This window comes from Anguilla rostrata, chromosome 8 (assembly GCF_018555375.3).
Source record: "Anguilla rostrata isolate EN2019 chromosome 8, ASM1855537v3, whole genome shotgun sequence".
Taxonomy (NCBI): domain Eukaryota; kingdom Metazoa; phylum Chordata; class Actinopteri; order Anguilliformes; family Anguillidae; genus Anguilla; species Anguilla rostrata.
In genome coordinates this window covers 27582057-27601719 of record NC_057940.1, presented here as the reverse complement: position 1 = coordinate 27601719, position 19663 = coordinate 27582057, and the positions used below count along the sequence as shown (strand labels likewise).

Here is a 19663-nt window from a genome sequence, read left to right as displayed (position 1 = left end):
CCAGGAGTGTGTAGCCTATAATGGCTAAGGCAGCCAGGACAGAGAGCCCCCCTGCTGGAGCACCAACCCAATTTCAGCTGATGGTCTAACCCTGCTGTGGCTAACTGTGATCATGCATTCATGGGACTAGGCTAAGCGACCTTCCTCCCTCTGTAGCATAGCCCAGAACAAGGAGCTGGGCTAGGCTGCTAAACAAAGGCCTGTCTCTGCTGGATTGAGTGTGTGCACGTGTCAGAAGCCCGTTTGCTTTGTGACTTTACACGGCCCCCTTGTAATTCCAAAGAGGACTTTATTTTCCAAAAGATGAAGTCAGATTGCTTCAACTAAAGGCCTCTGATGTCAAACACAGCCTGTTAATTATTTATTATTTATTGTTTATTAACCATCATAGGGGGGTGTTCAAGGTCCAACATGAGCTCCTCTTGTATTCATTATCATTCTGCCCATTAATTCCGCCTCATTTAATTAGTTTAAGTGTACAACAAATTGCGCTTTTTTTGTTGTTTGTTGCTTGCGTGTTCTATTGGTTTCAATGAATTCCCTTGTTTGCATGCCAAATTGATTAAATTATATGATATTTATCCATAATAAGAAGGAAGACAATTGGAAACAATAGGGAAACGGGGCAGAAATGTACTGAGGAGAACAACAACTCCAAGTTTTCTTCTTTCTGTCCTGTTCCTGTCTGACAGGCAGAGTCTGAGTTATGCCAGTTATACCCTGGATGTGCGTGCGCATTGATTTGCTTATGGTACCACACTGTCTCAGGCGGCTGCTCCAGAATCATTATTCATCGATAAATGCCACAATTGGTAGTCTCAGTTGCAAAGAAGTGTCGATGTTTATATTACACCCCATTAAATTTATTAGACTGGAACTTCAATGGCCTTGTAATTTTACCTCAAGGTTTAGTGATCCTGCTAAGATCATTAAAATTGGCTCATAATGTTATATTGAGCTTATGTAAGTAGTAGGATTGTAAAAGACGAGGATTAGCTTTTTTACAAGCTTTGTTAAAGTATGGGTTATTCCAAATGCCATGGCAGCTTCATAAATGAATTTATAGAACGTGAAAATGATTTCTGGTTGGTTTATTTTAAAAGGAAATTTTCTATGGTAATTTTATTCCAGGCGACTTCATTTCCACAAGAAGCTTCGGTAGGTGGATGGATGGAGTATTGCGATTGGATGTTATAATGAACCCAGGGGCTCTGACAATCGCTGAAGCAAAAAGAAAAAGACTTGGAGAAAATTGTTATCCTGGCACTTCAAGGGCTTTAAGCTAATCTCTCTCCATAGCCAGCAGTGTGCTGCCACTATATCCGCTGAGCCATTGGAAGCAAATTTCTCGCCTTATTAGAGAGATGCACCACCAGAACTTATCTGTGAAAAGATTGCAGTTTGCACTCCATGCATATTAAATATACATAACTGTGAAATCTAAATAAATATCCTCAAAAGTTTGGGAAATATTTTTAATGTTAAAATAATGCGATAAAAATATTTTTATACGACTTTTGTCTTATTTTTAAAGCAAAAAAGAATAAAGTAGCGTGAATTACAGTGAAACCTTGCATTATGAAAAGGCATTCTCAAGCTAATCAGTTTCTGAAAAAAAACAATGTTATTGTTGATAATATTATATGAATATATAAACTTCTTTGTGACCTCTGCCCATTATTGTATTGGGTCTAGGCGTTTCATGTCTTGACATGTCTAAATGTAGCATAATTTGTGAATGCACTGACAGCTTTCCATTAATGTATGCAAAGCAACAGAACACATTCACATTCACTTTGAGAAACCTGTTTACCCACAGAAACCACACAAGCAGAAGAGACAATACAATGGCACTACATTACTGTGGATTTATTTGAAAGAAACAGCACCGCCACATGGACAGATTGCACATTGGCTTCTACAGAGCACTGAGGAAATGCATTGCCTTAGGAATAAGTCATTCCCATTTGCGATTATCTTACAGTTAAATCTCTCCTCTCACGGGGGTAAATGTACAATATATTTATTTGGTTATTTAACAAACCTTTATCTAAATTATCTAAGTATCTATGCTTTATAATATGTGCACTATTTTGTAATTGAAGGTCATGGCCAAAAAGTTGGGAACAGTTTGGTGAATGAGGGACACAAAGCATATTGAAAGCAGGAGCTTCTACACAAGTGTGATTCCTGAGTTAATTAAGCAACTAACATCCCAGCAGACTCAGGGTCATATGCAAAATTATGGATATGGATATGCTGGTCAAGCCTGGTTGCCTATAATTATGACTAGTATGGCTAGAAGGAAGAAGATTGTAGGGGAGCTTGGCAGGAGCTTCAGTGATACATTTGACAGGTGATAAGTTAGACAGGTGAGCAACTCTAATTAAATTGACAGAAAATTGCAATTTAGGATGTGAGCAGGTAGTTTCGGTAAGAACCAAATCTATAGGGAAGGATACCACAGGTCAATGGTAATAACTACTTAAAGACTATAAGTGATCACCTTCATTCCATGCTACAGAAATTTTGTGCCTCCAGCATAACAATGCCCCTATCCACAGAATGTGTGGTGCAATGAGCATTAGCATGACAATGATGTTATCCATATGCCGTCAATTTCATTCCCCAGACCTGAACCTGATCAAGCATTTATGGACATTTTGGAACTGCATCTGAGACACCCACCTCCATTAACAAGGCATGCGCTGATGGGCTTTCTTGTGTGAGATCAGTGTTGCATTCATCCTGCAGAATTTCTGATTCTGGTGTATTTTATGCCACAGCAAATAAAAGCTGTACTGGCAGCATATGGTGAAAAATGGCCTATAAAGTAACTTCAGATGGGTGTGTTTTTTTGGCCACTGCTTACACTATATGACCAAATGTATCTGGACATCCCTTCGTCTGGGGCTGTTTCTCATGACAGTTCTGTGCCTCCCCAACAGTTCCCTGTTTCAGCATGACAATATATATGTTTTTGTCCAGAACGGTGTGGGAGAACTTGACTAGCCTGCACAGAGCCCTGACCTCAACTCCATCCAACACTTTTTGGATCAGTTGGAATGCCTGCTGCCAGCCAGGCCTAATTGCCAAATCAGTGTCCAAACTCATTAATGCTCTTCTGACTGACTGGAAGTAAATCCCTGCAGCAAAGCTTCAACATCTAGTACAAAATCTTCCCAGAAGAGTGGAGGTTGTTATAGCAGCGAAAGGTGAACAAATTCCATATTAATGCCCATCATTTTGGATGAGATGTTGGATGTCAGGTGTCCACATACTTTTGGCCATGTAGTGTATGTATTTCAACACTGAGAAATGTTGTAGAAATTGAATGTCTGCCAATATAAGCAATTCTCAATGTTTTATTTCCTTCCGTGGCTTTAAGAAGATACCATTTAATATAATTTCTTATTGTTTTACTCCTTCTCTCCCCAATTTTGAATTCCCGATCATATTTATCATTGCTCACTGCTGCAAACTTTGCTATTGACGCAGGAGAGCGCAGATGAGAATGGGTCTTCTCTGAAGCATGTGATGTCAGCTGCTAGTTCTTATTACACACTGCACTTATCATGTCAGGCTTGCACAGATGTGAGCTGGAGGAAGACACTTAATGGCTGGACTTCCAGGCACCTGACCGACCAGCAGGGGTTGTTGGCAAGTGACGAGATGCTTCATTTGAGGCCACCTGCACCCCTGCCGTCCCTAGGTGATGCTCGAGCCAACTATCTGTCACCCGGCAGGGCTGCTGACCGCAGTCACTGTCATGATCTGAATTTGATGCCAGATTGAGGAGACCATCCACATTTTATAACAGCTTCTATTTTGATATGATTAGTTATACTAAAATGTGAAACTAGGTCCCCCCCCCCCCCGCCATTGCACTTCTATTGCAGTTCATATTGTACACTGTAAATTGCTCTGTGTGATGGTGTCTGCTTAATGGCTTCTGATTGATGAAAGGCATCAACAAGACTAATTCTGCTCGGATAGCTTATATTACCTCTCTTGACAAGCAGTAGGTGAGCTGAATATATTTCAGCCTTGATAAATAACAGTATTGTTTTTGCATCCCAAGATTCCTCTTGAAGCAGAATACTAACCATTGGTTAGGAGGATTTACCAAATATAGTCTGGGTGGATTTGTTCCATATGGAATAAACACAAATGTATACCACATTATTTAATAAATAATTATAAAACACCGGGAAATATCTTTGAATTGCCATTTGAAATCCAGGCATTTGCTTTACGTATTTGTAGCCTGAGGTGCTTTAAAGCCTGCTTGGACTGACAATGCAGCTAGTGCTCTGCTGGAAAGTCTCTTATTTTGGTAGTGTCAGGAACTAGGGCCACACAGAGGTTTTATTTATTTTTCTCTATTTCTTTCAAACATGCCCAGCATGATTGTTCTCTCAAGGCTCTCTCCTCACCTTATCTATTCACAATAACAGTCACTAAAAAAAGGAGGAGATCATTTTTTCATGTCTGTGACTCATGTCTTCTTGTGTAGAGTGTAATCGTTCCAACGGTTTACTGGATGAGACGCATCATTTCCTTATAAACACTGATCTTCCAATGGGTGCATCCACCTTTTGAATTGACTCTAATTAAGGACATGCCTGGGTGCAAAAGGTGTTGTTCACGTCACATTACTTCACAAGTAGCTGGTTTGTTAGCAGAAGTGAATGATCTGGTTCATGACATCAAGGAAGAGAGGTCAAGGCCAGGTTTATGGACTCTGCCACGTAGTCCAGGTTGAGGTTGTTTATGCAGCTCACATTCAGACACCCGTTGGGGAGCAGGTAGATATGTCTCCTCTTGGAAAGGTACTCCACCTGCTGGGCTAAGGAAAAGAAAGTAACACACTAAAGATTACATTACACAGCATTACATTACACTCATTTAGGAGATGCACTCATTCATACCGACCTACAATGCAGAAATGCTTTCACTTAAATTTTTATGAAGAATAGTGTGAGATCCGGCTAACATCGTCCCCAGTCAACAAGTACATATCTATGCAACATCACTAAATGACTAACGTAAGTTAGCTATACTAACCAAGAACCAAAATACAAATCCGGAGTACATACAGAATACATCCAGTAATAATAAGTCCTAAGAATAAAAACAAAGACAAAGTGTCATTACCTAAAACCATATACATTACCACAACCAGAATTCATAAAAATGGAGGGAGGGGAACCAAAATGGAGCCTGAGAGGTGGGTTTTCAGTCTGTACTGGAAGATGGCTGACTATTCTGTTTTCTTGACCAGCGCAGGAAGTTCGTTCTACCAATAGAGCGCAACAACAATGCTGGCAGCCTTGAGATTGTGGAACAGAGATCTGATTAGGGTGCAGGGTTTGAAGATTGACTGGAGGTATAGTGGAGCCGTTCAGCTGACTCGCCTGTATGACAGTACCAGGGTTTTCATTATGATGCAGGTAGGTAGTCAGGGAAGTAAGATGAGGAGTGGTGTGACATGGGTATAGTGGGGTAGACTGTACACTGCAAAGTCATGCAGCTATGTTCTGTATTAAAATTGGTACTAAATCGGGCTCTTGTAAGTACTATTCAGATTAGACTAATATCCCCAGAGGATGTGAAGTAATGCAGGGGAAACCAATCATTTATGAGCTAGAAAACCTACTGTTTTTCAGTGAGCTTATCATTTGATAACACTTTATCCAGTCTAAATCAAAATGTCAGTTTTTAGCAAATTTAGCATATGTAGGCTAGCCTGTTGATGCCCCCAGATTAAAAATAAGCAACAAAAGAAGAAGCCAGACACCTTCCAGAGCATTTTTTCTAGTTTTCTGGGGGAAAATCTCTTTCTCTCCTTTCCAGGGAAGAATTGTGAGGAGAAAAATTGAAACAACCGGTAAATGAGAACGTGAACTCAAGATGTTGAGATGTTCCATATTTATGGCAGCTTTTGGTATCTACTTCTCTATCCACTTCTCCTTCAATAGGCTCTTTCTTATTATAATGATCCCATTAACTGTTTTATTTTGTGTCCTAACTCACAATGCTAGGAAACATTGATGTATCACTGCATTATACATGTGCACTATTTTTCCATTGAGTAAAGGTATACCCATTAACACTCCCACACATTTTACATTTCTTCTCTAAGGGACAGGGAAAAACATGGAGATAAGAAATTGAAGAGTTCACAGCTTGCTGACAGCCACAGTCTTTGCTTATTCTAATCGGGCCTCAGCTTGTCCAGCACTCATAATGAAAACCAGCACAGGGAATTGGATGGTGCTGTTCACTTTTCTCTGTAAGGGAGGTGAATGGATGCGAGACAGCCGGTAACCAGGCTATAAATAACACAAATGTTTTGCCAAACACGATTTAGATGATACAAAGGTTATAAAAAAGTGCTTTATTTCTCATCCTGGTTACTTTTGTTTGTTGACTGTTTTTTGTTTTTTTTTGCATTTTGTTTTTCGTTTCGGTCTTTTGACCATTTTTGGAAGCAGTCTCGCAACCTCAGTGTTTAAATGTTCTGCCATTATGTCATTTTACACCTTGCTTCCCTACTGTTTCCCTAGGGGTTTTATTGTGTTGATGTAATATACAGATGAGTAATTCTATCAGAAATGCATATTTATAAAATTAATTTTAAAAAGACAATGACATCAATAACATTAATATTTGTGGTTAAAAAACAACAACAACACAAACAATGAATTAATGAGGGATCCTGGTTAAAATTAGCACTACAAACCATTCAATTACATTACTGATGTGATGAGGTATTTACGATCTTGCCACATGCTCTCTGGTAATACTAGCCCATGTGTACAGTACTGTGTATTAAAATGCAGTTGTTTTCTACTTCAATGCTGGATACAACTAAGAGCCATTAAAGAAAGCTAAGAGGAATGTGACAGAAAAATAAGGTCCATATGAATGAGTACAAAATTACTCAAATCCCTAAAATCCTTTACTTAAAATTAAAATCCAGTCTCAAATCTCCTTTGAGGATTTTTCTTTTTTTTCCAAAAACGGCGGTAAAGTCAGTGCTAAGTACTCATTTGCTTGTCAAGATGTCACGGGAATGCGTACTTTTTCCAAGAAGTCTTTACCAAAGAGAATGTGGTTTCATTTTTACATTCTTCTTAACCATCTCAGACTGTATGCACTGCAGATCTATTCAAGCGATGGACTAAAGGGATTTTATCCATCATACACTAGCTAATACTGTAATGTGCACATTAATATTACCCAAAATAAAAGGATACATATTATATTTCTTGTTACGTTACTCACAACACATGCCCATTAGTGATGGCAAATTTAAAATCAGTGCACAAACAGCTATAAACCACATGGATCTCAAAGTGGCAAGAAGGCTATATAATGATATGGTTCCCATTACACTGCAGAATATCCTTAAAATCTAACTTGTGCATCTTAACATGGAATAATATGTAGCAAAATGTCACACATTATGCTTCATATTAACATATGGCCTTAAAGTGTATTAATATTACTAAGGTTAACTCGGGTAGCTTCGTACTGTCAAGAGTTGAGTACCAGAAAAAACAGACACATGCTGCATGTAGATCCAGCAACAGGATGTAGGAGCTGAAGCAGAGGAAAGGTCAAAGGACAGAGAAGCTCACCGTTAAGGCCTGTGCAGCAGTACACTCCACCTTGCTGTGTCAAGTGGTCCCAACAGCCTGGAGTTCCCAGAATCCTCAGCTTCTCTCGTAGTCGCTCCCTAACCAGCATGCACCGCTCCACAGCAGTCCTCACACCCTCGTGCCTGCATTGCACATTTCAGCCATTACTTTGTTTCACTAGAGAGGGAGAAGCACTACAGTAACAGGCGACTTCCAACACCAGCAGCATGTTATTACTAACCATTCAACAAGATGGGCGGGGTTACTGAGCACCGTGGCAACCACTCGGGCCCCTCCCACAGGTGGACGGGACCACAGTGTTCTCACCAGTCTCTCTGCTTGCGACTGAACAGCTAATAGTGTTGAGTTTTGCCTCAGGACAAGCAAGAGGTGTCCAACTCGCTCTCCTGGGTGTTATGCAGACAGACACAGCATGAGTCACAGTGATGAGTGCAGGAACGAGCGAGACACAAGAGTTTCTGAGGTTCAACTCTCACCAAGCAGTTCTTAAGTTACAAAAGCATGCACTAAGGAAGGGATTCGGATAAGCCATAGTCTGCATGTTAATGTGATCGATAGCAAGAGGTGAGCCAAAGCGCCTGGGGTGGGGAGGAGCGAAGTGGGACGAGGGGTCGTCTCACCATAGAGGCCAAAGTTGTGAGAGAAAGCCTGGGCGCAGATTAGCTCCATGCCCACGGAGGCGCAGTGACGCAGCGGCCAGCTGTCCTGGCCAGGGTCCCCCAGGCACAGGCCCTGTGTGGGCATCAGGAAGAAAGGGAGGAGCCTGCGCCTCTACGGAAGAGGGAAGCAAAAGACTCTCTTATCCAGACCAACTTCCACAACTTTCAGATTTTTTTTTCCAACAGTATCCATTTATACAGGTGGATGTTTTTACTGAAACAATTCAGGTTAAGTACCTGGCTCAAGGGCAAAATGGCACTTATCCTACTTGGAAATCGAACCTGCAATCTTTAGCCCAGCTTCCTGTTCAATACTCCACACTGCAGCTGCATTATAGCTGCACACACAGTCCATCACTAATTAAGCCATTTGTTGAGGAAATTTTCTTGATGAAAGAAAACAAAGAAAGGGTTAACTAAAGAGGCTCTACTGATATGCCTGTAGGTGAGTAACATGGACCTACAGGGACCGCAGGGCAAGCTGCCGTACCACCATGACTTCAGCCACCAGTTTCCAGTCCTTCTGGGAGAGGTCGGCCCCCGTGGGGCAGTGGCCCGGGGCCGAGAGCACGATCACGGACAGTTCCGGGGCCGCCTCCAGATCCTCCAGCATGTGTTCCGCAGACACGCCCCTCAGCTCCGCGTCCCAGTACCTGTACTCCCGAACGTCCAGGATCCCCACGGCCTCAAAGACCCCAGCCAGGCGTTCTACATTCAGAGGGGGCAGAGAGCAGAGATGCTTGCTTGGATGTTGTGGGAAAAGAAGCCAGTTTTGTTCCAGGCTGAGATGATCATCAAAAATGATCATCTCAAAAGATTTTTTGTTTTAGTGCTCAATGTGGAGCTGAATTAGTTCCCACCCTAATTTGGAATGGCCGTGTTCATGTGCGAACCCCAGTGCCGATTCGGGAGAGCGTAGACAACCATGGATCTCCTCTGATACATGTGTCACCAGTCTACTACTCACACCGCAGACTACAGCTAAGCTTGCATAGAGTGGAGCAGGATCCTTCATACGTGGCCCACAGGCATGCGATCGACCGGTAGGGGTCACTAAATAGCGATTAAATGCAAACCTCTAACTGGCTGAACCCTCCAATACCCTGGGTGACGCCAATTGCACGTTGCTGTATAAAGCTACCCGCCACAGTCGGCACTATCAGAGTCTGAGTTCTATCGGAGACAATGAGGCCTTCATTCTATATTCTTTTGGCTTGCCTCCGGACTCATACATAGAACTTCAGTCACAAAAGCCTTGAGGGTCACAGAGGTTGTTTCTTTGTGTTCCACTGTTTCTAAATTACAGTATTTGAAGACGATGTTTCATGTGGTCCCCGGGCAGAATAATTATCCTTGACTTTGTCATCCAAATCCTGTGTTAGTGGCCCCCTCCGACCTACCATCACAGGGCGCAGAGAGGTAGACAGGGCCCCGCCATTCTGCACTCAGGCTGTACCAGCGCTTCAACAACTCAGCCCCCAGGCGTACTGCCCCAGTGCAGCCTACTGTCTGGACCCCCAGCACCTACAGGAGACAGCCACAACAACAACAATAATCATCATTGGTGGCTATCGGCTCCAATTTCCTGCCAGCCTCAAAAACATTCTATATTGATAGCCCCCCACTGTCTGTGTAAACCAAGTGATTCTTTTGTATTCGCAAGACACAAGATATCCGAACTGTGTACATTACATCAACCAGGGTGCATTATCAGTGTGCTCAGCTGGCTTTTACCGTGTGATGTGACGCTGATGAGGTTTCACGGAGCGGGGAAATAATTACCTCTTACGCGGTATCTAAGTAATCTCCGAGGCCCAGATGTGTGGTCTGTTTATTTGAGGTGTGGATTAATTAAACAACAACAAATATAATTACCCTGTTTTCCACAATTGCACAGCAGTCATTGCCAAGAGCAAGCTCTGTTGCTCTTCTGGTGAATTCTGGGAGGCCTAGGCAGGGTGGGTACTCTGAGCTGAGAGTAGGATCACTGGTGATCTGTTGCTTTATCTTCCTTATTAGAGGGAGCACAAAGGCCTTGCCATCTTCATTTAGATACTCTAAATTTAGGGAGAGAGTAGTATTTATTTTTTAAAGGAATATAAATGAAACTATATAGCCTGGTTTCTGCTTTTCTTATAAGTACTATTGTGTTGTATTGCAAATGTTATTTTCTAGATTAAGGGAGAGAATAGTATTTGTTTTGAAAAAGGAATATAAATGAACCATATTGGCTAGTTTCTGCTTTTCTTAATGCCATTGTATTGGGTTGCAGATGTTCTTTTCAGTGCGAGGCAGGAAGGAAAATTCAATAACACCAAACAACAAAACACTGAATGAACAGTAATAAAAATGTACATTTAATGAAAAAAACATGTTCCCCTTATGAAAATGTATACTGAATGCATTCCTAGCAAAACACATTATGCTTATATTTAAAAGCACTCCACCTGAAAAAAATGCAAATGTGATTAATATGCAGTAGATTTAACAGAGGGGAGCTGCAGGATGCCAGGATTTGAAGAATTTCTCTGGGGTGGCAAAAACATCAATAAGAGGGAAAAGCACAGCTTTTTAGTATTTTCATAAATATGCCAGAACAAAAGAAAATAAGGTTAATTTCACAGAGGCTCTTATTCAGTATGAATTACAAAGCCTTTATAGCAAGATGAAAGACTTAGATCATTTTGTTCGTACTTCAAGTTGTCTAGACAAATAATTTGTGGATTGTTTTTTTTTTTTTTTTTTTACTTTAGATGAGGGTGGGTCAAATAATCTTAAGAGAAGGATCATGTGTGAGAAGGCCGTTAAAATAACGTGGAAAATAACTGTTTATATTGTGGATACTGGCCATTTTAGTAAAACGCCAAACTACTTTAAAAGTGAGGATGGGTAAGAGTATTTAATTGCAATAGGGAGACTAACTGGTGGGAAAACGTGCTGTAAACTGGAAAAATAATCAGGCTACTTCACATATGCGGGAGAATGACAAGAGCGGAGAGACGGGGTTGTTTGGATATTTTTAGAACGCAGCTAGTAAATCACTAGGATAAACAGTTAAAATGTAGATCCATGATCGCCTTTATTTCATAAAAGTGTTATAGCATAGACTGATATAGGCTATCAAGATTGGCTACTGATCTCAGTTTAGAAGTAATTAGGTCAAAAGGCTAGAAAATGCAATAGATTCGAATACTGTCACAATCAGTGAATCTGCATGTGGAAAAAATGGCACAGATCAGGGCGGCTACGTGATCTCTTTATTCGCAAATGGTATCCAAATATTTCCAACACTCACCCCTTCCAGCAAGGTACACCTTTTTGAGATGAGTGTCTTTTTTGAAGGCTGCCAGCAATTTCGCTTCGGGATGCGACGGAGTTGCTGGAGTGTCAACAAAAACGGAAAGCGTAGACATCGCTTCCGACATTGTATATTTTATATCAATATCGTTTTCGCCATCAAAAACAGATGAACCAGGTATCTTCTTTATCCCTGACGGGTTTAGAGCTGGTAGACTTTAGCAAACAGTCGTTCTGTTTACTGCCTGTTGCCAAGTTACAGCACAGCCTCAACGTTGCGCGGCTACGTTTGCAAAGATTATTGCCCGCAAATATACTGCTCCACCTGTCTTGGGTAAAACCGGAATTGACGAACTCTGGAATATCCCTCTAAAGGCTTCCAAAATCAATTGCTTTTATGATTTGCTGAATTGCTATAAGATATAAAGAATTGATAGGAGTTCACCCGGATATGGCGGTGTAGCAGTGTCGCTGCAACAGTCAAACTAGGCTACTGTAATCTGTAAGGATAATTGGAATTATTTAAACTTGTCATTTACCTAAAGTTTCATGAAAAAGTATTTGCACCCTTCCTATAGTTTCCTCTATTATTGCATATTTCTCACACTGCATGGTTTCAGATCTTTAGACAAAATGTAAAATTAGACAAAGGGAAACACATTTAAAACGTTTTTAAAAACATTATACAAAACACGGTTAGTTCATTTGTTTAATGAAAAAGCTATTAAACACCCATAATACCCTTGTGAAAAGGTAATTGCCCCCTTAGAACATCATACCAACAATGAAACATGGCCGTACTGTGATGGTGTGGGGATTCTTTGCTGCCTTCAAGACCTGGACAACTTGTCATTATTGAAGGAACCATGAATTTGGCTCTGTACCTGAAAATTCTTAAGGAGAATGTCTTGTCATCTGTCCATGAGCTGAAGCGTAATTGGGTTATGCAGCAAGACAATGATCCAAAGCACATAAGTCCACATCTGAATGCCTGGAAAGAACCTAAATTCAAGTTTTGGAGTGGCCTATGTCCTGACTTGAACCCTGTGGCAGGACCTGAAATTAAGACTTCATGCTCAAAAACCTACCAATTTGTCTGAAGTGAAGCAGTACTCTAAAGAGTGGGCTAAAATTCCTCCACAGCGATGTGAAAAATTGATAAAATTGTACTGTTTGGTTGCAGTTATTGCTGCCTAAAGGTGGTACAACCAATTATTAGGTTCAAGGGGAAAATTACTTTTTCATGTGGGTATTATATGTGTTTGATAACTTTTTTCCTTAAATAAATGGAATTTTAAAAAATGTGTTTTCTGTATACTCAGATTCTTTTTGTTTTATAGATCTGAATTCAATCAGTGTGACAAATATGCAATAATACAGGAAATCAAGAAGGGGGCAAATACTTTCACGGCACTGTACATCAAAACTAACAGACTCCAAATGTGATTCCTCACCCCCCAATGAAGTAATACACCATCAAATGATGCACAAAAATTTATTGGAGAAAGACTGAGACAAAGTCACCGTCGTCCCCCTGCAATAGAAAGACAAGCTATATACACTGTTGTGATCACCAAAATAAGCAGTTTCCATGAGAGCGTCTTGTGAAGGTTTAACGTTAATGTTGGACAGATTCACATTTTTCTGTTCACCTGCGTAGGGGGTGGAGGTCTTTGAAAACACAATGTCTTCCTCCTCTTCATCCATTTCCACTTGAAATGTATAGAAAATGAACTCAATAGGATTCCATACACAAAAACATTTTAAGTCATCACTAGTTCTCTTTAAAAGCAGCTTATTACATTTCCAGATAAATCTCATGTTTTAGCTTGCCATGCCCTTTCACCTTTTTTTGCTCTCTGAATATCTAAACTTAAGCACAGTGCATGTCTGTTCTCAGTAGCCATATTGCAGTGCTCACATACTCACAAGTCACATGCTGTCCACAGATGAAGACAGGGCCTTGGCCAGAGCGAAGGTTAAAGGTGACTGGTGGCATCAACTCGAAACCACTGAAACTTACCTGGAACAAACACAATTGGAAACAAACTGAGCTCTGGTGGACATCCTGGAACTGTGTTTCACGATCACAAATTTACACATGCCTGGCAAGACTGACCATCGGCAGGCAATGGGGGCGGAGGGTGGCGATGGGCACCGGGTGGCTTCGACCCAGCATCTTATCCTGCACCTCCACCACATGCATTTCCTCATTAGCCTCCGCACTTAGGCAGATCTGGGCAATCAGAAGAAAACTGGCAACACTCACAGAAGTGCACTTCAAGTGAAGGCGGCAGAATTGGCTTCAAAGGAATATGGAAATAAACCACTATAAAATGGTTGCAGTGAATTTAAATAAGAATATATACATGTTATGCATATAGATTTTTGGCCTAGATTTTACCTGAGATCACATGTATGCTGTACACTGATATCATGGAAAATGACCCACTTTTTACAGCACAGTAGGGCCACTTCAATATCTGAACAGGACCATTTAAAAAAATGGAATATAATTAATTGATAAAACCGTGGGGGGATAATGCAGCATGTGTCATAGAGAGGGAGTGCAGTGGAAGTGTATAGCAGACTCACTGTGCGGATAAAGAACTGGTGCTCGAGGAGGTCATCCTCCACCTCAAACACTGCAGTCCTCTTCATGCTGCTCACTTCACAGCCTGACCAGGGGGTATTGTGGGGAAGGGGAGCACTTGCATGAGACACAGCATGGGACCAAAATTATTTAATTTCAATAAAACTTAAGTACATTCAGTGCAATGAAAAACATTTTTAACAGCCCATCCACCATTGGAATGTACCATTCAAATATAAACTGGCATGCCAAACACCTGGATCATTATCCACTCTAATTTCTGAAGATGACACTTAAAGGCAGATAAAATTCAGCATGCTTAATACAAACACACACACAGATTGTACTTGTCAACCAAAACCCTGCAGTACATATATTGTAAGAGGTAGAGTTTTAGGATTTCTGTAACTTTCTCATACTCCTAATTGGATTCATCAACATGGTGCTCTTGACCTCCTGTTGTGGTCAGCCAGAAATTCTGTGCACTAATTAGGATTAATCTGTTTTCTTGAAGACATCAACATATTTACAAGTTTTGTTTTCTCTTGTTAGAGACCTTGATGAGGAATAGTTAAAAAGGCCGATTAACCAGCTTAATGATTTATTTTTACTTTTAAGAATCATTTCCTTATAGCCGGATATACACGTTCCAGTGTTCCGAAAACAGGAATTGTTTAACAGCGTGCGTGGCATGCACAGGAACTTAAGTCCTCATCCATGTACAACTTCTGAAGAAAATGAATGGGATAACCATCAAGCTTCCGTGTGAATGATCTCTCACCCCAGAGCACACAAACAGTGTCAGTCCCAGAGGATGCGATAGAATCATTGAAGGAATACATCACAGTCTTAGTCTTCAACCTCCAAACAGCCAGATACCAGCATCCAAGCTTTTTTCAGATGAAGCACAGAAGAGACTGCACCAGTAAACCTTATGAAGGAAGAAATGACACAAACCAGGGGTGGCTACATTATTTGATAAAATGCCAGAGTTAAAGATTTCAGCAGGATAGCAATCCAGAGAAATTGAACCATAAAAATAAATAAAAAAAACATTCTCCGACAAACAACAGTTTCCCATGTTATGATTTAAGAACTTAAATATAGCATCTGAACGTACAAATAAGTATATCTGTGTGGACGGTATTTTCTCCTTAACTAGATGATTTACTACAAGTCAATAAATTGTTTCGGGCTTCTGGACAAGCTGAAAATGTTTGTTGGCCCGGCAGTGGATTTCCCATAATTCCCCCAATTAAGCACCCTCCAAACCACTTTTAGGAAAGTGGTTAATGCGAGATGTCCGTCGTTTGGTGCGTGTGTAGAGTCTCGGGGAAAGGGCTCGGTCTATTCAACTCAGAAGACAAGACTATGCGACGGAGCTTATGCGGAACCGGTTCCCCATTGTAGCCCAACATACAATTTCGTCAAGGCTGTAAGTGACAATGCATAGCCTACCTTGTGCAAGTCGATAAAGTAGCCTAACCTAATGTGAACGTGTAAGACTAGGTTTTGCAAATAGGCTATCATACATACATTTTAACTATGTCGGAATTATTAGTCTATATTACGAGGAAGTTGTCCTTTTAGCCTGGTACAAATAGTCAACAACCAATATTTGATTTTAAAGGTAGCAATATTAGACCCATTAACTGTTTGCGTTGTTATTGAAATAACTAAATCACCCACGTGAGTCGTCGTCTCAGAATTTTATGTAAACTACACTTACATATGAAAAGATGTCCATTAAAGCTTTTTTTGGGTCCATTCAATAATTATAGGGGTCTCAATTAGTAATACCAGTTTGCTTGCTGGTGAGTTAATTTATTTCAGGTGAGGAGACGCAGGGATGCATCAATTCCTGTTACCGAAACAAAAAGTAAAGCGCTTATTGCCCCACAAGATGGCAGTGTACTGCTTTAAAATCATTGCCGTGACAATACTTCTGAATGCAAGATGTATTTCTGGATTTTGGGCGTATTTGCTGAATTTTACGTTTAGAAGGCAGGCGTTTATATAATAGAACTTTTTTTTCTTTGAAAGTTTTTTTTCTTTCTTTTTTTGATTTGACCAGTACTTTCGGACTGCACCTATTTTATGTATTGTATTATTTAATTTTATAAGAATTGTCACACATTTGGCCCAGAGCAGATGCTCTAGGTCATGATGCAGCCTTTCTTCACCTTTCATATAAAACTTTAAATCAAGGTCTATACATTTTATATCACTGGAGTACTTGGTTTCTTTGTGTCAAAGATTAGGTAGCTGTAAGCCTGGAGGATCAATATTTACCCTTGCAGGGAGTACTGTTGGATTTATGAAATGAGCAAAATAGGTAATGACTAGACTGAGGTCAGAAAGGTCCCCTGAACAGGGTAGATTCATTGGCCATACTTTCCTGCTGACCTGGTGTGCCTCTGTATCATCACTGACCAGACGAGGTCATACATTAAGTATCAAACGTAAGTCAGGCCTGGTCACATAGATAATGATGGGGAAGGTGTGTGCATGTGTGTAAATCATTGCACACTAGGCATGCTGTGCATGGCTAAGTGCTCTGATGCACTAAGTGCATACACTACATGTGTGACTTTCAGTCTGTATGACCGTGTGAGAGGCACATGCTAATGCATATGTTCCTGGATGTATTTCTGTACACATATTTTTTAGGAGAGAGGTCCCACCTTTGAGTGTACAAAAGGAAGAACCACTGTGCTGAAAACAGAATTCTTTTTAAAAAAAACAAAAAAACATAGATACTTAACTAAGAACTGGTGTAACCTTTTCACACAGTACAAAAGTAAAAGTTGTTACACCTTTTTGTTTATACACATTTTTAGTTCTGCTAGGGCACTTGAGCAGGAGGAAATCACATGTTTGTGCATCACAGGTTACTATGCAGTGTGCACCTCTCTTTGTGAAAGACACTGGTGAACACATAGCGATGCGTGTTCTTATAGGCGGAGTGGATCATGTGATGGTTAACAGGTCACCTGGTGTTTGGGCTGGCTCTCCGAGCAGCTTAGCCACCCAGGCACCATCATAAAGGGGCTCATTGAAGGCTGTCTCAGGGCTGGAGGGTTATTGCTCCTTATCTCAAAGCGAAGTTCAGTGTTTTGCACCTTTTGATAAGGAACATTCTTCACCCCGAAACAGGCTAAGTTTAGAGGCTTATTCTGAGTTGAGCTCTATTTCTGTGGCTCCTTCCCCTCTGTCTACTCACCACTCTCTGCCCTGCCCTTCTCCTCCCTGGATAGTTTGATGTAGTGATGAAGGACCTGGGATTGAAACCCATGGGCTGTATTATTTTTATATACTTAACCTGAAAGTAAACTTGCCGCAAAATAGCATATAATAATGTAAAATATAACTTTATCATTGTTGTGTATTTTTATATCATCATGTAATATTTTAAAATATATCAGTATAAAGTGTATCACAAGCTGTACCAATGAAAATATCAAAAGATAATTCATGTTGTGGAAAAAAGTACTGTAATGGTAAATTGTTTGTTGGTGAATTCACTAGATTCTTCTCCTGTGAGCTGTATTTTTAACAGATGTATAATGGGATGATTCCCAGCCACGCTTCCTTATTGATTCAAGCTCAGTTTGTCACACAGCTGTGACTAGTTTCCCTATTATGTACATTCTAAGAGTGTTTGTGCGCTCCGGTTTGTTCTGCTTTTCAGATGTCACACTTCCCCATCTCCGTATCATTGAGCTGCTCCTCCTCCCTACGGGACCCTTTGATGTGTGGAGAAGGGGAATATTAGAGTCCTTTTTCCAATTTCACATGTTTGACATTGTGTTTAAACCACAGTGAAATCAATAGATTTGTGCAAAACACCTTGGCACAAATGCTGTGTCTCAGTTTTTGTGCTGCAGGTCAGACCTTATTTTGGGAATTTGATATTTACGAGTACCATTTAGCGAGTGCCTCCATAATGGTTAAGAGGCTGTTGGATTAAAACACTGATGTACCTTGTTTTAAAAATTTCTTTTTTAGCAATTTGCTCATAAATTTCTTCAGTATATCCTGTTATATATAGGGCGTATATATATATATATGAACGATGTGAGCTATTTAAGTAGCCCTGGACAAGAGAATCAACTAAATAGACACAGACACAAAGATATATTGAAAAGAATTATTAGGCTTATGATGCACAAGCACAGGATGTCCGCATGAGGAAGGCAACTAGATATGGACACGAACCAGGGAGACTAAATTGAGCCAGCATCATGTTATAGCCTATATCTAGTATTTAATATATGTGTAAATGTAAGTACGTCACACAAATCCAGAATAATCAAATGATTTAATGTGGTAGAGTCTGTCTAACAGAGTTATTCTAATTATCTAAATAGAACGAAACGATTGTTCTGTAATTACATGAACGGCTACGAAGGTATAGCGATTGCAAACTATCTTCTGCGAGTTACTAACACTCTGAAAGGTTCTGTTTGAACATCGGCCTGTACACTACAGGGCCACCAGACTGTCATATTGAGTGCAGTGAGTGCTCAGGTTATTTTGGTGAGGAAATTGTGAGATGTTGTCTCTATCATATCTGCAGGGTGCCCCGAGTGCCCAAAGTGCCTTGCCGAAATGTTTCTGCGCGCCCTTCTCCTTACACTTCTGGTGCGCTTATCTCCGCGTGTACTTGCTGACAGAAAGTCACGGATCTCGCTCTTAGCAGCTTCGCCTATTGTTACAGCGCGCTCCAAATGTTCCAACAGGGAGGTGTCCCTTCTGCCGGCGACGCCGATCTGAGGCGAGCTGATCCGCGTTGGATAACGCGCCACCTCTCGTCCCCGCTCGCGTTTCCGGAAAGGTGAGCCTTTTTGTGCTCCCCGCTTCATCAGATAGAAGGCTCGCCCAGCCTGCTGCGTAGCATTCGCCCAGAGGTGACGAGGGCACGCGTGTCAGTCATGCGGATGATTTCCATTGGCAGCGCGTCGGGTTTGACTCTCGTTTTGTGTCACAAGACCATCAAGGTGGGCTGGTGTCACTCGCACAACATTAAAAAGGAATCTTTCAGGCTGAAGTACAGTGTAAGTGTAGAAGAAAAATATACTGGGTGCTCTGTGTAAACAAGAGTATGTGATATATATATATAGTAGGTGCTCTTAGAACATAGGGAACAAACGACAGTTACAGTGTAAGTGTAGTGCGTGTCATCATGGGGGAGAAGAACATCACCTCCCCCCCTTATTTGTGTGGTCACTTAATGGCCACCCATAGGTCATTGCCAGCTTTGAACACAAACAGCAGAAGAGTTTGTGTCACCCGCAGTGCCTTCCCTGACTTTGATCATCTCTGACGGCCTGTCGCACAAACATTTAGAGCTGTGGGAGGTTAATCTCGCCAGTAGATGGGAGGGTACGATTGCCCTGGCTTTTCCGAGCCGCCCCCCACTCCTCCACCCCACTCTAAAGTAAAAA

At 41.0% G+C, this 19663-nt stretch overlaps 1 protein-coding gene and 1 long non-coding RNA gene across 18 annotated transcripts in view; one reads left to right on the top strand and one right to left on the bottom strand.

The window, feature by feature from the left end:
- Nucleotides 1–1759: 1759 nt before the first annotated feature.
- On the bottom strand, nucleotides 1760–16097 carry LOC135261306 (aspartate aminotransferase, cytoplasmic-like). 14 transcript variants are annotated; one of them, XM_064347483.1, is made up of 13 exons: nucleotides 15946–16094; nucleotides 14998–15147; nucleotides 14219–14301; nucleotides 13743–13859; nucleotides 13553–13646; nucleotides 13276–13335; nucleotides 10202–10383; nucleotides 9727–9850; nucleotides 8817–9034; nucleotides 8288–8438; nucleotides 7888–8053; nucleotides 7647–7789; nucleotides 3927–4849 (listed from the first exon to the last, which is right to left on the bottom strand). In XM_064347483.1, exons 2-13 carry the CDS (start codon nucleotides 15056–15058, stop codon nucleotides 4710–4712), a joined length of 1539 nt encoding a protein of 512 aa, XP_064203553.1. In that variant the 5' UTR covers nucleotides 15059–15147; nucleotides 15946–16094; the 3' UTR covers nucleotides 3927–4709. The 14 variants fall into 14 exon arrangements, with proteins under 14 accessions (XP_064203561.1, XP_064203562.1, XP_064203560.1 ...); XM_064347479.1 differs by having other exon boundaries at nucleotides 3927–4844; XM_064347482.1 differs by lacking the exon at nucleotides 15946–16094 and adding an exon at nucleotides 15906–15929 and having other exon boundaries at nucleotides 3927–4844.
- The window catches only part of LOC135261312 (uncharacterized), a 74387-nt gene continuing 70151 nt past the window's right edge, over nucleotides 15428–19663 (top strand). For 3 of the 4 annotated variants that reach the window (XR_010331873.1, XR_010331871.1, XR_010331872.1), the window contains exon 1: nucleotides 15428–15651. This is a non-coding gene — a long non-coding RNA (uncharacterized LOC135261312). The remainder of the gene's footprint in view (nucleotides 15652–19663) is intronic. The other variant, XR_010331874.1, reaches the window with a different exon arrangement.